Source organism: Pseudorasbora parva, chromosome 20, assembly GCF_024679245.1.
Source record: "Pseudorasbora parva isolate DD20220531a chromosome 20, ASM2467924v1, whole genome shotgun sequence".
NCBI classification, from domain to species: Eukaryota; Metazoa; Chordata; class Actinopteri; order Cypriniformes; family Gobionidae; genus Pseudorasbora; species Pseudorasbora parva.
Window position 1 is genome coordinate 19956804 of NC_090191.1, and position 20678 is coordinate 19977481.

The 20678-nt window shown below is 38.4% G+C and overlaps 1 protein-coding gene across 3 annotated transcripts in view; it reads right to left on the reverse strand.

Annotated features, from left to right (window-relative positions):
- Positions 1-11917: 11917 nt before the first annotated feature.
- Positions 11918-20678, reverse strand: part of LOC137049783 (kinesin-like protein KIF21A) — a 61250-nt gene continuing 52489 nt past the window's right edge. For all 3 annotated transcript variants that reach the window (XM_067428455.1, XM_067428453.1, XM_067428454.1), the window contains 6 exons: positions 20066-20240; positions 19806-19961; positions 15935-16052; positions 15489-15659; positions 14772-14971; positions 11918-12648 (listed from right to left, as the gene is read on the reverse strand). In XM_067428455.1, the coding sequence (XP_067284556.1) occupies positions 12591-12648; positions 14772-14971; positions 15489-15659; positions 15935-16052; positions 19806-19961; positions 20066-20240 (878 nt within the window). In that variant the 3' untranslated portion in view covers positions 11918-12590. The remainder of the gene's footprint in view (positions 12649-14771; positions 14972-15488; positions 15660-15934; positions 16053-19805; positions 19962-20065; positions 20241-20678) is intronic.

A 20678-nucleotide genomic window follows, 5' to 3' on the forward strand; every position in this document is an offset into this window, starting at 1 on the left:
TTCTTCGCTGTGAATTCATGCGAGACTCAAAACAGATTTAACACTGACAATGCCGTGACAACAACAGTTCCATTAATGTCATTCTACTTGTAGTTGTTGTTCTTCTTCATTTTATTATTAGCACATAATAATAATAATAATAATAATAATAATAATAATAATAATAATAATAATAATAATAATAATAATAATTATCAGTAATGGCCTGTTATAGAGCAAAATAATAAATATAGACATAAGCAAATAATGCAGTATTTAGAATATATACATTGCTATAAAATGTATGCATATTAAGTATATATATATATATATATATATATATATATATATATATATATATATATATATATATATATATATTAGGGATGCAACATGCACAATTTATCAGCCACTATATTGATATTGGCCAATATATATTCCATTTTAATGTCATTGGTGTCGGGCCGAAAATAACATTTTGCCGATATACATAGCTAATAAACAACTGAGCATTCCTTCAGGTGATACACTTCAGGTGTGTGTGTGTGTGTGTGTGTGTGTGTGTGTGTGTGTGTGTGTGTGTGTGTGTGTGTGTGTGTGTGTGTGTGTGTGTAAAACAATAATTTTTACTACACTATATTACACATTTGTCTGTGGTTATGTTAATATTGATTATAATAATGTTAATTGCATGTTTATAATAATATATACACTGTAAAAAAAATGTTGTTTTTTGTTGGTAAGTAAGTAAGTAAGTAAGTAACCTGGTTGCTTTACAATTTTGAGTTTATTGAAATAAAAAAAATTGTTGATACAATGAAGGAAATTTGTTTAATAAATAGAAACTCAAAATATTATTGTATCTGAACCACATAAAAAATGGGATAAATCATGAAAATAGCACAAATTGGCATGTTTCACTGCGTCATCAGAAATAAAACGCACAGTTACCCAATATGCTAACAAAATCTTTTAATAATACTTGAATAAAATTTGTAGATTCTCAAAAATGTTAATTGTAGTAACTCAAATTTTTAATTTAAATGAACTCAAAATGTTAAGGCAACCTGGTAATTTATTTTTTAAATATTTTTTTGCAGTGTAAGCATAATAGTGTTATAATAATGTTAAATACAGTACAGTATATAGTAATAGCATACAGTATACAGTAATAGCACAATACATTATTATAGTATGTGTATAATTATAGCTGTTACTTAGACTGTTCAAATTTTTTATGTACATGTGTAAGTGTATTAAGCTATGGGAATATACATTTAATGTTCACCGTATGATCAGTTGATTGTCTTTCCTTGCATGACGTTCTTCCCCAAACTAAAGTGGTATACATTGTATTGGGCATCGAGGAAGTTCACACAAGTTCAACGGGTTAATAAAAGTCTTCTGACACAATACAAACACTATGACATTTTGAGAGGAAAAAAACATGATGTATACATAAAACTACTTGCATCCTTTCATACTCAACGCACGAACACAGATGAGCTCAGTACGTTGCATTGTTCTCAGATGAGGCATGTTGAATTGACTCTCTTTACAGTTATTACACATGGGCAGTCATGAGTCCCATGTTGAATTTATGAGGATATGGCAATGCTGTCTTTGGTGACTGGTGGGAAAACTCACATTTCAGGGATCAACAACAGTGATTATTGACTATTGCCCTCAGGTATGGAGTAGCAGTATTTATGCTGAAAAGTAAACAACTGGTCAAATCAATACAATGATTAAAATAATATGGGGCAGCTGTAGATGACTCAACAGATAAGTAATGAATGTATTTGAAAGGAATCCAGTGTTTTTATTTTATTTATTTATTTATTTATTTATTTATTTATTTATTTATTTATTTATTTATTTATTTATTTATAGTGAATGTTATTGTAGCTGCTGTTAGGGTTTTTATGTGAATGGCAGAACTGAATGGATAACATATAAGTGGGTCTTTTGATGAAATACAGATGAGGCATTAAATATTCAAGTGGAATCACAGATGAGAAGAAAGATCTTTTGTGTGAGGTCTCATATGCTTAAACATATGTTATGTGCTACAGTTAGTTATAGAAGTTTGATTAATAATAGTAACGCTCTTAGGAAACCTATCAGTCTGTGTTTTAGGGGCAGCAGTGTTGGGAAGGTTAATTTGGAAATGTAATAGGTTACAGATTACACATTATTTAAAATGTAGTGTAATTTCAATTACTTTTTTAAAGTAATGTAACTGATTACATTTGATTACTTTTTGATTAATTTTCTATTTTCCAACACTGGAATGCATTTTTATCACTCGCGAGGGTGGCAACTCTCAGACGGGTTGAAACTTACAGCTTTCATGGTGCGCTGTAAATTCAAGCACGAGAACCAATCAAAATCACAATAGCATTGTTTTTCTAAACAGTCTAAATGGCTGAAAAATCATGCACATCAAAAACAAGTTCATATTTTTCGACAAATCCTAGCTTTTTACAGAAAATATTAAAATGTAACCTCCTTTCATTAACATTTTTCAAAAGTAACTGTTAATTAATGTTTCACAGTAACTGAACTGATTACAATTACACTTATTTGTAACCTTCCTAGTCCACCAAGTATTGAAATCTGCGTCCCCTCCTTCTCGAATCCAGAATACGATTAACCGAATAAGTTGGTTCCCCAACTTAGGGGGGGAACCGGGACAGGCGGATTAATCTGTGCATGAAACACAGGCTTTATTTTAGACACATGAAAGGCGGGGTGAATTCTCCTGTACGCAGGAGGGAGTTTGAGTCGGACTGTCACTGGACTAATGATCTTGGTGATAGGAAACGGGCCAACAAATTTAGGAGCAAGTTTATTCGATACGGATCGGAGAGGAATGTTCTTTGTAGAAAGCCACACTTTTTGACCAGTGACGTATATCGGAGGCGTAGACCGGTGGCGATCGGCCTTAGCCTTGGTGCACGTCCCAGCCTGGACAAGAGTCTCACGGGCTCTGCTCCAGGTGTGACGGCACCTCTGGATTAAGGCGTGAGCGGAGGGGACCGCGACTTCGGATTCCAAACTGGTAAAAACTGGTGGCTGGTAACCTACACTACATTCGAACGGCGAGAGGCCCGTGGATAACACTGGTAACGTGTTATGTGCATACTCAACCATAGACAGTTCTTGACTCCAGGAGGAAGGATTCCTGGAGACCAAACATTGCAACACTCTCTCCAAATCTTGGTTGGCTCTCTCGGTTTGACCATTGCTCTGCGGGTGAAACCCTGAAGATAAACTAACAGTCGCTCCCAGAAGTTTACAAAACTCTCGCCAAAATTTGAACACAAACTGGGGAACCCTGTCAGACACCACGTCTGTCAGGAGGCCATGTAACTAAAAGACGTGATCAATGACAGTAACCGCTGTCTCCTTAGCTGAGGGTAATTTGGGTAAGGGAATGAAATGAGCCGCCTTCGAGAACTGGTCCACGACAGTCAAAATGACCGTCTTGCCCTGGGAGGGCAGAGGGGCGGTAATAAAATCTAGTGCGATGTAGGACCAGGGTCTCGAAGGGACTGACAGCGGTTGTAATAACCCATCCGGAGGGTGATTGGAAGTTTTACCAGTGGCGCAAACCGAGCATGCCAAGACAAAATCATGGATGTCGCAAGCCATACGTGGCCACTAGAATCGTTGCTTAACCAAAAAACTGGTATGGTGAACTCCTGGATGACAGGCTATGCTGGAACAGTGACCCCACTGAATAACGTCAGACCGATTTCCCTCTGGCACAATTAACCGGTTCGGTGGGCAGTCGGGCGGGGGCGTTACCCCTTCTAAGGCAGACAAAACCTTTGATTCGACCTCCCACCTGAGAGTGGAGACAAAAAGAGTCTCGGGTAAAATACACTCGGGAGTAGACGGGCGTACGGATGGGTCAAAAATACGAGATAAAGAATCGAGTTTGATGTTTTTAGAACCCGGGTGGTACGAGAGAGAAAAGTCAAAATGTCCAAAAAAAAGTGCCCACCGAGCCTGCCTAGAGTTGAGTCTTTTGGCAGTTTTGATGTATTCTAAGTTCTTGTGATCGGTCCACACAATTAAAGGTACCCCTGACCCTTCCAACCAGTGACGCCACCCTCCAGCACTAATTTGACGGCCAACAATTCTCTGTTACCAATGTCATAATTACGTTTGGTAGGAGATAAACGATGGGAAAAAAACGCGCAAAGGTGCATCTTGTCATCTGTGGAAGCGTGTTGGGAAAGAACTGCGCCTACCCCAACCTCTGATGCATCGACCTCTACCACAAACTGACGTGATGGGTCAGGGGCCACGAGGATGGGAGCCGAAACGAAGCGGCTTTTCAGGTTGGCGAACACAGCCTCGGCTGTATCGGACCACCTGAACGTAGTTTGGGGAGAGGTCAAGGCTGTCAGAGGTGCGGCTAGTTGGCTGTAATTGCGAATAAACCGCCGATAAAAATTGGCGAACCCCAGAAACCGCTGTAGGGCCTTACGGAAATCTGGGCTTGGCCAATCTATCACAGCCTTAACCTTATCAGGATCCATACATACTCCCTCAGATGAGATGATGTACCCTAAGAAAGGAACAGACTGTGCATGAAAAGCGCATTTCTCCACCTTGAAAAAAAGCCTATTCACTAACAACCTCTGAAGCACTCGTCTGACATGCTGAACATGATCCTGGAGAGAAGAAGAAAAAAATCTATATGTCGTCCAGGTAGACATATATGAACTGGTCGACCATATCTCTCAGCACGTCATTGACGAGTGCTTGGAAGACCGCTGGGGAGTTGGAAAGCCCGAAAGGCATGACCAAATATTCAAAGTGCCCCTTAGGGGTATTAAATGCGGTCTTCCATTCATCGCCCTTCCTTATGCAGACCAAATGATAGGCATTATGTAAATCCAATTTTGTGAAGACGGGCACTCCCTGCACCCGCTCGGAGGCTGAAGACATCAACGGTAAAGGATAAGTATTCTTCACCGTGATGTTGTTCAGCCCTCGGTTATCAATACACGGTCGCAGATATCCGTCCTTCTTCCCCACAAAAAAAGAACCACGCCCCTGCTGGAGATGAGGAAGGGCTTATGAACTTGGAAGCTAGCGAATCAGAAATATATTTCTCCATAGCCTCTCTTTCTGGGACAGAAAGTGAATATAATTTGCCTTTAGGCGGAGACTTACCCGGTACTAAATCTATGGCACAGTTGTAGGGATGGTGCGGAGGAAGAGAAGCAGCACGAGACTTACTGAACACTCTCCTCAGGTCCTGGTACTCCACGGGAACGTTTAATAAATCCGCTGCCTCCTCCTGGAAGACAGACACAGGAACAGACGTACAAGCAGACAATAAACAAGACTCATGACACGCATCACACTATTCAGACACTGTGTTGTGGCCCCAATCCACCCTGGGATTGTGCTTTGTAAGCCACGGAGGCCCCAGAACAACGGGTGCCAAGGGAGAGTGCATGAAGTAAAAAGTTATAGCCTCAGTGTGATTGCCAGCTATGATGAGCGTGAGAGGGTCAGTGATGTGTGCAATGTTGGGAAGTGGTTGGCCATTGAGGGCATTGACGGAGATGTGCTGCTGGAGCGGTGAGAAGGGGATTTGCAGTTTCTGTGCCAGTCCAAAGTCCATGAAATTACCCTCCGCTCCCGAATCCAGCAGTGCCTCAGTGTCGTTCGTGTGAGCTGCCCACCTTAGTCTTACCAGAAGGAGAGTGGATGATGGTGAGGTCTTCTTAGCGGAGATCCCACCCGATAGTAGCCTCAGTGTTACTACCGGGCTTGATCTTTTACCGGGCAGGAGTTGATGAAGTGGCCCGGCTTGCTGCAGTACAGGCACAGTCCCTGGGATCTCCACTTCTCTCTCTCCTCCCGGGAAAGCCGAGCTCTCCCCACCTGCATGGGCTCGTGATGGGAGACGGGGCTGACCATGTCTCTCCTGTTGCGGCGTGCGTCCTCCACTTCATGAGACTTTTGTCCATACTGGAATCGACCCATCCTGCTCAGCCGAGTGTCGACTCTTAAAGCCAGTTCAATCAGTCCGTTGAGACTAGAAGGGAGGTCCAGCATATAAATCTCCCTTTGGACACGGTCAGCCATCCCATGCAGGGATCGGTCCCACTGCGCCTCCTCGTTCCAACGGCACTCTGCGGCCAGGGTGCGGAACTGGATGGAATAATCCGACACCGAGCGAAGATCCCTGGCGGAGATTGGCGAGTAGTCTGGCCACCTCCCTACCCGCCGCCACACGATCGAAGACCCTCCGCATCTCTTCGGACAGTGCCTGAGATCTTTTTCATCCATTTTTTTTCTTTTCTTTTTTTGTTGCAAGGAAATAAAAACAGGAGCGCTCACAGAAATAAGCCTTTGCATGTTTGCGACCTTTGCTTTCCCCATTTTTTGTGTTTCTTGGTTACACATAAACCTTGATGCTTTGGCTTTTAGGGGGGAAAATATACGAACAAGTGGACTCATATTGACATATTGCTTGACAATATTAAAAAAATACATAATTTCTAAGATGACAAAAATGACATAGTAATCAATATGTTACATTTTAGAAATTGTGTTATAATAATTCAAAATTCTACACAAAAAAAAGCCTTCAAATGCAGTAAATGTTCTGGCAGTATGTGGTTTCAGACTTTGTCAGTGTATTGACCAATCATCCTTTTTTCTTTATCTTAATGTCACTTGTTTACAAAAAAAAAGAAGCCATAATGCAATATTAGACCGCCTCGTGTCAGCAGGTTATTTTCATTATCTTTCCATCCGTACACCTCAGAGAGAGGATGGCTTCATTAGGCATAGCCTTTAAATCAATCAGCATGTCTCCCCAGGAAGAACAAAGACCTTTGATTTATTAGACACTCTCATCCAGCGATAATCAGGGGATGTATTTAGAGAATGCACGCATATTGAGTTTTTGAATCCCCACCTTCCTCATTCGAACCGAATCCTGTAACCTTCCGTAATGTTTCCAGCAAGAAGCAGATGAATGACTGACATTACAGCAGAGTACGGTAGGATGACGTGAGGGTGTTTGTGCTTGAGCTGAGAGATTCCTTACAGCTGAGTGAATTCCCTCTTATTCTAAATTTAGATGAGTGCCTTGCGAGATGGAGACAGCTGCTGGGCGTTGAGGTGCCGCATGTAAGAGAAGGACTTGCACCATGTCCGTACAGCAAGCCGGCTACGGCATTATAGCTGTTAGTTCCCGAGTGCAGCAGGAATGAATCCAAAAACACACAAATTTGTGTTTTTCACTCCCAGTTCCATCCATTGCTCCAAAGTCAATGGGTTTTTTGGTGAAATGCCTAAAATCTACTTTGTTTTGGGCAACAGGCCACAGGTGTTGAAGTGTAACTAGGGCGAATGAAATATAAAATAAAGAAAGGATACAAAACGCCACGGCAACAGAGTTTGCACTGTGTTCCATTAGCACACAATATAGTGTGTCAAACAAACAGACAGGCTCAGCTAAATCTGATACTCACTTGCATAAGGTTTCATTAGTTCACTAACAGAATGAGTGCTTCTTCATGTCAGGTTATTTCAAACTTCATCATGAAACTAACGAGAACATACCTGTAGGGATAATTATATCAGAGTGATGGATCTGTGGTTTTATATTTTTAATCAGAGCCATACATCTTATTTGTCAAAGCATCTGCAGTTTTTTATTTATTTATTATTTTTTTATTTTATTGTTTGATTTAACCCGTCAAGTACAGATGCAAAGATGAGCATTCAACATGAATGAACAACTCATATTAAAATGAGCATGGGTGACCCCTCAGGCTTGGGTCATTTTAAAGGTATATTAAGAGGCCTGGCTTAAACGCACAATACTTTTTTTTTTTTTTGTATTTTATTATTTTTTTTACGATTTTTGTTTAATAGGTTTACATCTATTTTGTGCATCGATCAATATTTTAAATGCCAAATTATTTATTTAGGAAGACTTTTCTGTCTTCAAGAATGATTTCAAAGGGAAACAATCATTATAATGATTGTCTTACAATTACATTATATTCCAATGATTTTGAGCAATCATTATAGTTTTGAAAGGTAGATTATAATACATACAGTCCCTGACAAAAGTCTTGTCGCTTGTGTACAAATTGACCTAAAGTGCCACTGAAATATATTTTTAATCAATATATTTTTACAAGAAATGGCTCATTTTAATCCCACCAGCTTTTATGATAATGTTTCAGTGAAAAACTAAACTTTCAAAAAGTATTCTAATATTCACAGCTTGGTAAAGCCCATTGAGTCAATTTTTGCAAAGACATGAGTGTTGTCACCTTGTCATATGAGGTTCACCTGTGACTAATAATGGATCAATTAGGTCTCAAGTGTGTATAAAAAGAACCCCAGTACGCTAGACCTTCACATCAACTGCAACTAGACCTCTGCAAACATGCCTAAGATTCACCCTGAGACTAAAGTTTTGATTATCAAGAGGCTGAAGACCAGATCCCCTGCTGATGTGGCAGACACCTTCAATGTGTCTCAGCGTCAAGTACAAAGGATAAAAAAAAGATTTGAAGAGACTGGAGACGTTTTTGACAAGCGAGAGATCGAGAGACGATCGAGAGACGAGAGATCTGCAGGGTGGAAGGCAACATCAATAGTATGGGAGGCCGTTTCAGCATAAAAACGTTCCAGCGTTACTCGTCGTAATTATATTTTTACTAGTAACAATTCAATTAAAGAGCTCAATAATTTAATTTGTACTAGTAACAATTACAATTATAGAGCTCTATAATTCAATTTTTACTAGTAACAATTATAATTATAGAGCTCTCTAATTGTATTATTACTAGTAATAATTATGATTATAGAGCTCTCTAATTCAATTGTTACTAGTAACAATTCCAATTAGAGAGCTCTACAATTCATTTATTACTAGTCATATGTCTCCATTGACTTCCATTCATTTTTAATTATAGAGCTCTGTAATTCAATTGTTACTAGTAATAATTGGGATTATAGAGCTCTCTAATTGAATTCTTACTAGTAACAATTACAATTGTAGAGCTCTCTAATTGAATTCTTACTAGTAACAATTCCAATTATAGAGCTCTCTAATTCAATTGTTACTAGTAACAATTACGATTAGAGAGCTCTACAATTTTATTATTACTAGTAACAATTGAATTACAGAGCTCTTCAAATGATTTATTACTAGTAAAAATACACATTAAGGATATGTGTAATTGCAGAGCTCTATAATTGAATTACAGAGCTCTCTAATTGAATTGTTACTAGTAACAATTCAATTAGAGAGCTCTCTAATCGTATTTGTTACTAGTAACAATTGAATTACAGAGCTCTGTAATCCCAATTGTTACTAGTAACAATTCAATTAGAGAGCTCTACAATTGTAATTGTTACTAGTAACAATTCAATTAGAGAGCTCTATAATCCCAATTGTTACTAGTAACAATTGAATTACAGAGCTCTATAATTAAAAATGAATGGAAGTCAATGGAGACATATGACTAGTAATAAATGAATTGTAGAGCTCTCTAATTGGAATTGTTACTAGTAACAATTGAATTACAGAGCTCTATAATCATAATTGTTACTAGTAATAATACATTTAGAGAGCTCTATAATCATAATTGTTACTAGTAATAATACAATTATAGAGCTCTGTAATTGTAATTGTTACTAGTAAAAATTGAATTATAGAGCTCTTTAATTGAATTGTTACTAGTAAAAATATAATTACGACGAGTAACGCTGGAACGTTTTTATGCTGAAACGGCCTTCCATACAATAGTCTAAAATACCAAGAAATCTTAGCTACCTCTTATATTCCCAACCATAAAAGAGGCCAAATTCTGCAGCAGGACGGTGCTCCATCGCATATTTCCATCTCCACATCAAAGTTCCTCAAGGCGAAGAAGATCAAGATGCTCCAGGATTGGCCAGCCCAGTCACCAGACATGAACATCATTGAGCATATGTGGGGTAGGATGAAAGAGGACGCATGGAAGACGAAACCAAAGAATATTGATGAACTCTGGGGGGCATGCAAGACTGCTTTCTTAGCTATTCCCGATGACTTCATCGATAAATTGTATGGATCCTTGCCAAACCGCATGGATGCAGTCCTTCAAGCTCATGGAAGTCATACAATATATTAAATTTGGATCTCACAGCACCACAACTTAATTTGCTGACATATTTTTGTATTTGCAGTAAATTTGTTCCATTTCTGTATAGGCGACAAAACGTTTGTCTTGCCAAAATTTGACCTTTCTGTCTTGATTAAATGATAAATATTTTTTCTGTGAAAATTATTTATTTCAGTGCATTAAACATCATTTGGGAGAGTTTTAGCTTTTCATATGAGCTATTTCTAACACCAATTAATTAATTAAAAGTCAGGTTAATATCAGGTATTTCTAGAAAATAGATAAGCGACAAGAATTTTGTCAGGGACTGTACAATACTGTCTCATTAATGACATTTTTCTAATTTGTTTGTTTGAAAATGTGTTGATTTTCATTACTCTACAATAAATTCATGAAATATATTATTGTACTTTGCACTTTACACACATCTTTATAATAAATGCAAATATTTATATTTGTATATATACTTGTAACAATTTGCACATATATTTTTATTTTTTTATATTAGTTGCTGTCTCCAGTATTGTTGTGATTATATATATATATATATATATATATATATATATATATATATATATATATATATATATATATATATATATATATATATATATATATATATATATATATATATATATAAATAATGCACACACACACGCATACACACTGAACACATTTATTAATGGAACTCTGTTTTTTCCCCATTTTTCATGAGCTGAAGACTTATTCTATGTACACAAAAGGCCTCTCAAATATTGTTCACAAATCTGTCTAAATCTGTGTTAGTGAGCACTTCTCCTTTGCCGAGATAAACCATCCACCTCACTGTGGCATATCAAGATACTGATTAGACAGCATGATTATTGCACAGGTGTGCCTTAGCCTGGCCACAATAAAAGGCCACTCTAAAACGTGCATTTTTATCACACAGTTCAATGCCACAGATGTCGCAAGGTTTGAGGGAGCGTGCAGTTGGCATGCTGACTGCAGAAACATATACACACATATGTAAATTCTTATTAAATAAATTAAAAAATAGAAGTAATTTAAACGTATATATTATTTACTTTCACTTTTTTATGAACTGAGAGTTTTAAAATAACTCAAATAATACAAGTTAATTCATCCAATAGAATTCACACACACACCATCACACACAAAACATCAAAAAGCCCCAATGGCACATCCACTTGAATATTTTTTTTTTCTTTATTTCTGAACAATATATATTTTACTATAAAATAAATAGGATTTCTATTACTTTAATTTTTAAGATTTCAAATAGTCAGAAGTCCCCTGAATGTAAAGGCCATCTATAGATATGAACCGATGAACCATTTAACAGTACATAGGCCTACACAGTTTATGTGTGCATTGTGTGTGCACTGCCCCCTTGTGCTAGTACCCTGAAATTGCAGTTTCACTGGTCTACGTTGCAGTACATACCACATTTGTTCAAGCTTATAACATGTAGACCTTATTCACAGGCGCCATCTTTGAGGCTGGGAGGGGAACAGTTGCCCTGTTATTTAATGTATTTTTTGTTCTGCTGACGAAACACTGCAAAAATATATTTCCAAGAAATTTCAGACACCAAAAAAAAAAAGCCTCCAGAAAACATGAGCTGTGGAAAATTATATGTGATCTAGGAGCTTTATACAGCAGTTGAAAAAGAAAATGTGGTAAGACTTCCCTTCATAGCCTCGCTTTCATACCTGTCATGGCGATGCTCTGAATGTGGTCTGACTGAAAAATTGAGGAGACACCTGTGGGATTTTGACAGATGTAGTTTATTTTCACTCATCATCTGACATTGATAATAACTACAGTAGATCAGAGGAAATATTTTTGTACAGCGTACTAAAAGGTTTCAACCAGAAAGTGACAAAGAAACAGTTCATAAAAAAGGTAAATCACTTAGAGCGATGCAAACTGTACCATTCCAGTCGAGCTAGCTACTGTATGGTTGTACTGAGATTGGTGATGTGTTGTAGTTACATGGAAATATTTGCACAAAAAGAGTCTACCTTTGGTCAACAAACATTGGAAAGAGCTGACATCAATATTAATGAATAATTTAAAAGCATATCGGTTCGGTCCAGTCAACATGATGTTCACAAACACGTGTGCTTCTTAAATGCACTGCTCATATGGCAGTCTGTGATGCCCAAAGCCCAGCTTTAGGAATGTGCCACATCAACAAACACTTATTGACCTATAATATCCCCCATTACGGTCGGCAAAAGCTAAACAGGGCACTTCAACACTGTAGATGAGGAAATGTACAGCAGTTACAACAGGAAGCTCTCCGCTGAATCGCTGCCAAACGAGAATGGAAGCAAAGTTTCAGGAAAGAAGCGTCACATTGGTAGAGGAAATTCTTGCAGGAAGCCAAAACCTTCACAGTGACCTTATGTTCTCATCAGAGGTGCTTTGACTGAGTCATTGAAGGCCGTCCTCTAAAGATCCTTTCAGTTGCCAGATCTTCACTGTCCGGTCACTGAAAAAAACAATGCCAGGATTTAGATTAGCAGTATAAATTTTTTAATTTGCTTACTATAATATAGTTTAGAAATTATTTTTCTATTTTAAATGAAAAACATGTGAGCGGTAACCATCCAAAAGCTACCACAATGCTAGATCTTTGTGGGTGGTTGCTGGGTAGTTGCTATACAGTTGCAAAGGGCGTTCTGAGTGGTTGCCAAGGTTTTGATACGCATTTGCCCTGGTGATCTGGTGTTTTTAAACAAACTGTTATGCAGTTGCCAGAGCAGTTGCCAAGGGGTTGCTAAGCAAAGAGTTCAGAGTGGTTTCCAAGGTGCTGCTGTGCTTTTGCCTGGGTAGTCTGATGGTTTTTAAACGCACTTATGCAATTGCCAAAGCGGTTGCCAAGGGTTGCTAAGAGGCTGCAAAGCGTTCAGAGTGGTTGCCAAGGTGTTGCTATGCTTTTGCCTGGGCGGTCTGGTGGTTTTTAAGCATATTGTAATCCAATTGCTAGAGCGGTTACCAAGGGGTTTCTAAGAGGCTGCAAAACATTTAGAGTGGTTTCCAAGTTGTTGCTATGCCTTTGCCTGGGTGATCTGGTGGTTTTTAAGCACACTGTTATGCAATCAGCAGAGCAGTTATCAAGGGGTTGCTAAGAAGCTGCAAAGAGTCCAGAGTGGTTGCCAAGGTGTTGTTATGCTTTTGCCTGCATGGTCTGGTGGTTTTTAAACGCACTTATGCAATTGCCAAAGCGGTTGCCAAGGGTTGCTAAGAGGCTGCAAAGCGTTCAGAGTGGTTGCCAAGGTGTTGCTATGCTTTTGCCTGGGTGGTCTGGTGGTTTTTAAGCATATTGCAATGCAATTGCCGGAGCGGTTACCAAGGGGTTTCTAAGAGGTTGCAAAACGTTTAGAGTGGTTGCCAAGGGGTTGCTATAACTTTGCCTGGGTGGTCTGGTGGTTTTTAAGCACACTGTTATGCAACCACCAGAGCAGTTATCAAGGGGTTGCTAAGAAGCTGCAAAGAGTTCAGAGTGGTTGCCAAGGTGTTGCTATGCTTTTGCCTGGGTGGTCTGGTGGTTTTTAAGCACACGGTCATATATTTGCCAGGGCAGTTACCAAGGTGTTGCTAAGAGGCTGCAAAAAAGTTTCAGAGGGGTAAGACATTAAACCGAGGTCCTGACTCTTTGTGGTCATAAAGAAATCCCAGGATTCCCTTTGGAAAAAGAGCAGGGGTGTAACCCCCATTATCCTGGCCAAATTTGCATACTGACCTCTGTCCATCATGGCCTCCTAATAATCCCCATATACTAATTGGCTTCATCACTCTGTCTTTTTTCCACCAATAAGCTGGTGTGTGGTGGGCATTCTGGCACAATATGGCTGCACATTGGGGGAGGTGGTGGATTACCCTTTGCACTTTGAAAGCACTTTGAATACCCAGAAAAGCGCTATATAAATGTAACAAATTATTATCAAGATATTGCTATTCAGTTGCTAGGGTGTTCTGGAAGTTTTTAGCACATTGTAATGTATTTGCCTGGGTGGTTACCAATGTGTTGCTATGTGGTTGCAAAGGGGTGTTCTAGTCATTTTTTGTGCCAGTTGTACATCATTTATTGATACTTTTTAGTAATTTCATGAGTTCCATGGCCGACTTTCATTACCATCAAAGTACAACCTCGTCATCAGGTTATAAGAAAAGTATTCTTACAGTATTATAGACACACACACATATATATATATATATATATATATATATATATATATATATATATATATATATATATATATATATATATATATATATAATAAATAAATAACAACTACACGACCATTATACGTAACAAGTGTTATATGTAACAATTATACGACCAGCATAATTACTAACTGTAGTAATTATTAACTGAAAATGTCACAGAGTTACTTTGTGGCAACAAATCCTGGAATGTCACTATTCTGGTTGCCTCAATGTAACTAAATACATTGCCAAGATGAAAGTTTATCTCAACAGATTATGTTGTGGTTGCGTAGCAAGTCACGTATTATTGGTACACTGAGTGTTATCGTTGCATACCAGGGTAACCTGGTATTATCTATATTTTTCGATGTGTGTGTTGGTGTATTTAAGCCTGTCACTCACTCTGAGGCGGTAAAGAGCTGATTGCTGTTTGTGCAGATGTCATTGACAGAGCTGTCATGACCCCTCATTTCTCCCAGAGCTCTGAGCGTGTCCGTGTGCCAGAATTTGAGCAGTCCGCCCTTGCAGCCGCTCATAACAGCACTGGAGCCAGGAACCACCGCCAGAGAGCTCAGCAGATCCAAATGAGCCCGTTCTACCTGCTGCAAGAAAACATACGAACAAATTAATTATAGAGGATGACTGAAGGTTGGTTGTGAGGGTTTTACTTCAATCAGTGTCTTTATGCACGATAGTTAAGAGTCATTCACAGATTTATTGTTAGGTATAAACAAAAGTCAACTCTGTTCCAAACCATAGTTAGCTGACTCACTGTTCTTAAGACCTGAAACCTGCTACTGAGATAAATGGAAATGCCAACGAATAGCTTTCTCCAAATATTAGAGACTTCCTTGAGTTTAGCATTATCATATTGCTACGCTACCGACTATACGTTTTTTCTTGATTCCACCATCTTGAATGACATTTTTCATGAAGCTCAAAGAATGCTGCAAGATCTTTTAAGAAGGCACCACAATTTTGCTGCATACTAAATGGAACAGCTTTAGCTTTGGGAATGATGCCTAAAAATGCTGCTTAGGCAGGCAGCTCACTGGTTTCTGGAACACAGCCAGAGTGTTTACCGTCAGTCAGTAAAGCTGCCGTTTCTCAGGTACTTACCCCATGTATCTGTTTGCTGGCTAGGTCCCATTTTTTAATGCAGGAGTCTCTGGCAGCAGTAAAAACTGAATCGCCCTGCATTACCAGAGCCTCCAGGCCATCCTTATGGGCTGGGTCGAAATGATGTGTGGCGCTGATGCTGCCCTGATTTCCTTCCACCACTTCAAACATCTGCAGCACAAGAAAATAAAAGCCTTAGAGAGGCATAAGTCCAAAAAGCATATATATCCGAGCTTCCTGGATTTGTTCCATGTTGCACTTGAGGCGGTAATAATGCTTTAAACTAATGTTTTTGTTCAAGCAACCATAAATTAGCAGCAACAGCTTGTGTAATTGTGCATGAGCTGTGACCAAAAGGTGAAAATTATCATATGGAAATCAGCACGTGCAACCATTGGGACTCGTATGGTAGTTCACGAAGAGCGTGTTAGACTGTCTGAACGTACCTTCACTGTGTGATCTTTTGAGCCTGTTATGACCGCATCCTGACCCTTCACCATCTGGTCTACCGCAAGACACATTACCGGCCCCAGATGTCCCGTCAGTTTCCCAGTAGATACAAACCTGTAGAAGACAACAGAATAATGTGTACGGTCAACCCAAACATTTTTCAGACACCACATATAATTTTTAAAGAGTGGGTGCAGGACACAATAGTTAATTTATGTAAGTGAGGATAGCAAAATAAAGTAAACTGTGACATATTATACCCCAAACCCCAAAATTCTGGGACTTTAAACACTTTGACCATGCTTTGCTTAGATGTTTTTTCATTAATTGCTAATGAGACCTTTTACACCACAGGCTGAACAAAATAAAGCATTGCTTGGTCATTGGTTGACCTTAATTGATAATATCCAATTGTGTACTTAAAGTAAACAGCTGACAGCCGTTTGATTGTAATCCTTTCTATTAAAGATATCTGACATTGGGTGTGTTCACATGCACACAAGTAAGGCGATAACACACAAAAAAATCAGATTATTAAAATAATCATTTTTCCCCGTTTACATGCAAACCAGTAAACTGACAATGCAAGTAAGCCGCGTTTACATGACTTTATTAATAAACCGGGTTATTCCTTTTAGTGGCGTCAAAAATAATAATGTCCGTATCTGACTCTAAGTTTTTAAAATGTTAACTTACGTCACTTGCGCTGTTAAATAAAGCGTGTGCCGTATCAGCGGGAGATTTACGACTCATATTATCCCTCATGCAGTTAAAGATGCAGTGTTTTGACTGAACCTCTTCTACTTGCATGAGATGAGAACACATCTTTACAATTTTCTGGGTCTTTAAAGAGTCTGCGTTTGTGATATATGTCCTTATTTTATGCAAAACACTAGCTCGCTCTGTCTGGATGCATTTAAATCTGCTGTAAATTTGTGTTTTTGTCACGTATCACACATGTGCACTTCAATAAGCCGACAGAAAGCAGGTTAATGCGTTAACATGCAGCGCAAAATCGGGATAAGAGGCAAAAAACTGTGTTCCGACCGGTTTATGCTTACGTTGTTTATGAACTTACTCCGATAAAAGAAAACAGGTTACCGTGTTTACATGACCATGTTCATTGTCGGCTTATTAGGCATAATCGGCTTAAGAACGTGCATGTAAAGAACGCTTCTATTATCAAGATGAATTTGTTCTGACACGGTTTAACTTGGAGTTCTTTATTACTCTTTAGAAAAGAGTAATAAAGAAATCTGAGTGCTGACCGCTGTTGGTGAAGTATATGATATGATAAAACTGTTTGTTTTTGGTATCACTTACTGACAAGCAGGACTGATGCAATAGAGAACATGTATCTCTCTTGTGTTTGAAAGTTTGGTAGCGTGTCTTATACCAGTTTTTCCAATGTGTCTAGTGCCCGGTTTTTCCTTTGTAACATTTACAAAAGTGTTCAGATTTTAAAAGTTTTATAGTGTATTCCAGCCTTAAGTCTCTTGTTACAGTCAAACCAAAATGTATTCAGACACCTTCAACATTCTCACATTTTCACAGTTTATTCAATATAGTTTAGAAAACTATAGTGAATAAACTGTGATAATGTGAGAAAATGTTAAAGGTGTCTGAATACATTTTGGTTTGACTGTAACAAGAGACTTAAGGCTGGAATACACTATAAAACTTAAACACTATAAATCTGAACACTTTTGTAAATGTTACAAAGGAAAAACCGGGCACTAGACACATTGGAAAAACTGGTATCGGACACGCAACCAAACTTTCAAATATATCAAACACAAGAGAGATACATTTTCTCAGTTTGCATTGTATCAGTTCTGCTTGTCAGTAAGTGATACCACAAACAAACAGTTTTATCATAACATATTTCACCAACAGCGGTACACTTTTGAGATTTAGTTTGATTGCTTCATATCAACAGTGCACTGTACTGAAGTTCACTGTCCCGAAGTTCACATGAAGCATAACCTACGCAGATCATCTTTTTAAATGGACTTGGGTTTGGGTTGCAGGTGCACACATGAGTTCACATCATCCAGACAAACCAAACTCTGTCAAATGAACTTGGGTATGCTAGTATGAAACCCCCTAAGTCTGTAAGCAGGGCTTGACATTAACTTTTTTGCTCACCAGCCACTGTGGCTAGTGGTTTTTTGAAGTTACTAGCCACTCAGCATTTTCACTGGCCACAATTTTGCTGTTTGGAAATTACATTGTATATGTTTAAAGTTGACTTTGGCATGCTTGAATTACTTGATTTTGATTCATTTTACTTCATTTAGAAGATTTTAAACCCTTTCAAACTTTCAAATACAAAGTGACCCCCCAAATCAAGACTACATTGTATATCAGCTGGGATGTGCAGGTGGGCAAGGGGTGGGCAATATGATATGTGTAATATGTTATAAGTTATTTTAGTTAGGCTATATATATATATATATATATATATATATATATATATATATATATATATATATATATATATATATATATATATATATATATATATATATATATATATATATATATATATATATATATATATATATATATATATATATATATATAACAAATAAGCAAATTACAAAAACAATAGTAAATAAAAAAATAAAAATTAAAAATTAAGATACCAATACATATTGATTTAATATGTATAAATTTATTTAATATTATACATTTATTTAATATCTGTAGTTGTTTGATTAATATTAAATGACAGACAGGTATTTAATTGGGCTGCTGAATGCATGGATGTAATATTCGGATACATATGCAGTTATTACCTACCTGTTTACGTGCACTTAAGCCATAACCGACTGTGTTCATGCGAGATACTCCATGCGATGTACATTTTGACATCAGTGTGCGCGTGTATTTGACTATTCAGGAGCAAGGAGAACTGATCGCGCGTGCGACGAGTGACCATGGAGATCCACTTTTGCGACACGACTGAAGTGTGATGTTGTGACGCTTCCCGTCATTTGTGCTTTCAAATTGGTACAACTGCAGCGCTGCCTTCCCGGAATGCTATGCGGGCGCGTTAAAGTCGCTTGACGTCACCCAAAGGAATAAAGTGGAGTGTGGCGCGGCAGAAGTGTTGCACCGACAAGCGGATCTGCACCTAGAGAGAGAGCGCTTTTGTTGTGTTGTTCAGCATGATTCCGCCTATCTCGCCTTCACTAACTGCAAGTTAATCGATTAAGAATTGTAGTTAAATTGTAGCTAATTTTGTGATATGACGGTCTTGGCATTTAATTTGGCTGTAAATTATATTCAACCCGCCAAAGTGGCTAGTGAGAGTGTTTGCAGTACCCGCCACAGCTGAAATCTAGCCGCATTTGGCGGGTTGGCGGGTGTTAATGTCAAGCCCTTTCATAAATCTATGCTAGTACAGGTTGAGAGCTGTAGTTCCTACCACACAAATTGCAAAACACACTATTTGTGAATGTTAATTGGAACTGTGATTTCTGGAAACAAATGTTCAATAATGACAGAACATGCGACCTCAGTTGACTAACAATGCTATTTTGAAACACACCCCTGGTTAACTGTCTCCTATGACATATTCTCTTTCAGGTCAACTATAGGTTGCCATGGTGGAGTCTGAAAAAAATCTAGTACTGTACTGTATATTTGAAGGTAACTATAAGGGTGCGTCTCAATCAGCCCCCTAGTTAAGTAGTCAGAGCACTGATCAGGGAGTCAGCCCATTAACTTATGTCCTGATCAGTGCCCTGACTACTGAAGACTAGGGAACTGACTGAGACACATGCTAACTCTCTTAGGAGTCATAGTCCCCATTTAGCACTTAGGAGAACTTCTAGACACTCATGGTAAAATAGGTCATACCTTCTCAAGTCCCACATCCTGACCGTGTTGCCTGAAGCAGCGTAAAGGAATGTGCCGGAAGGATTGAGGGCGATCTGATTGATCTGATTTTCTCCTGGTGGAATGGCGACAGAACTACCCCCACAAGTGTCACCTTGGGACACTTGTCCAGAAGAACTAAAGAAGACAGAGGGCTAAAAATGAGCAACCATAGGTAAAATATTTAGACGCTCTAGAGAACAGTAGGTTTTAATATATTAAACAGTACCAGAATGACTCACGTGAGGGTGCGGATGCATTTGGCAGAGTCACGGATGTCCCATACTTTGACATAAGCAGTGGAGACCGTGAAGACCAGGCTGGAACAGTATCGGACCGACACCACACTGCTGGGATGATCTCCGAGAGACATGATTTCCTGACCCGTAACCAGGTTCCACACCTTACATGTGCGATCTGAGATAGAAAAAAAGGGATGGGTGTGGATAGAACATAATGTTTATTTATCATTCTTGTAGAGGCTATATTTTGGCAATGCATTGTGGGTAACAACCTGAAATTCAGAAGCAGAAATTAGCAAACTATCATAAATATAAATGCTTTAAAAGTACAAATGCTGCTAGCGCATTGCTAGTTTTCCGTGCGCCAACAGCTGAAAGGCTCAACCAGCACACTCTTTTTAATGTAGAGTTAGTATACAGAGTTCTACAGAAATTCTGTTCACTGTGATTTGAATGTTTTAATTAATCTTAATTAACCCTCTAAACCGACCCCCTTAATTAATGTAGCAAGAAGCCATCGATTGATTGCATTACCTTTTTTTTAAGGTAGCTTTTAACATAATTTCAACTCAAATACATTGTATGCACATGCTTTTATTAATCTGTTAATAAT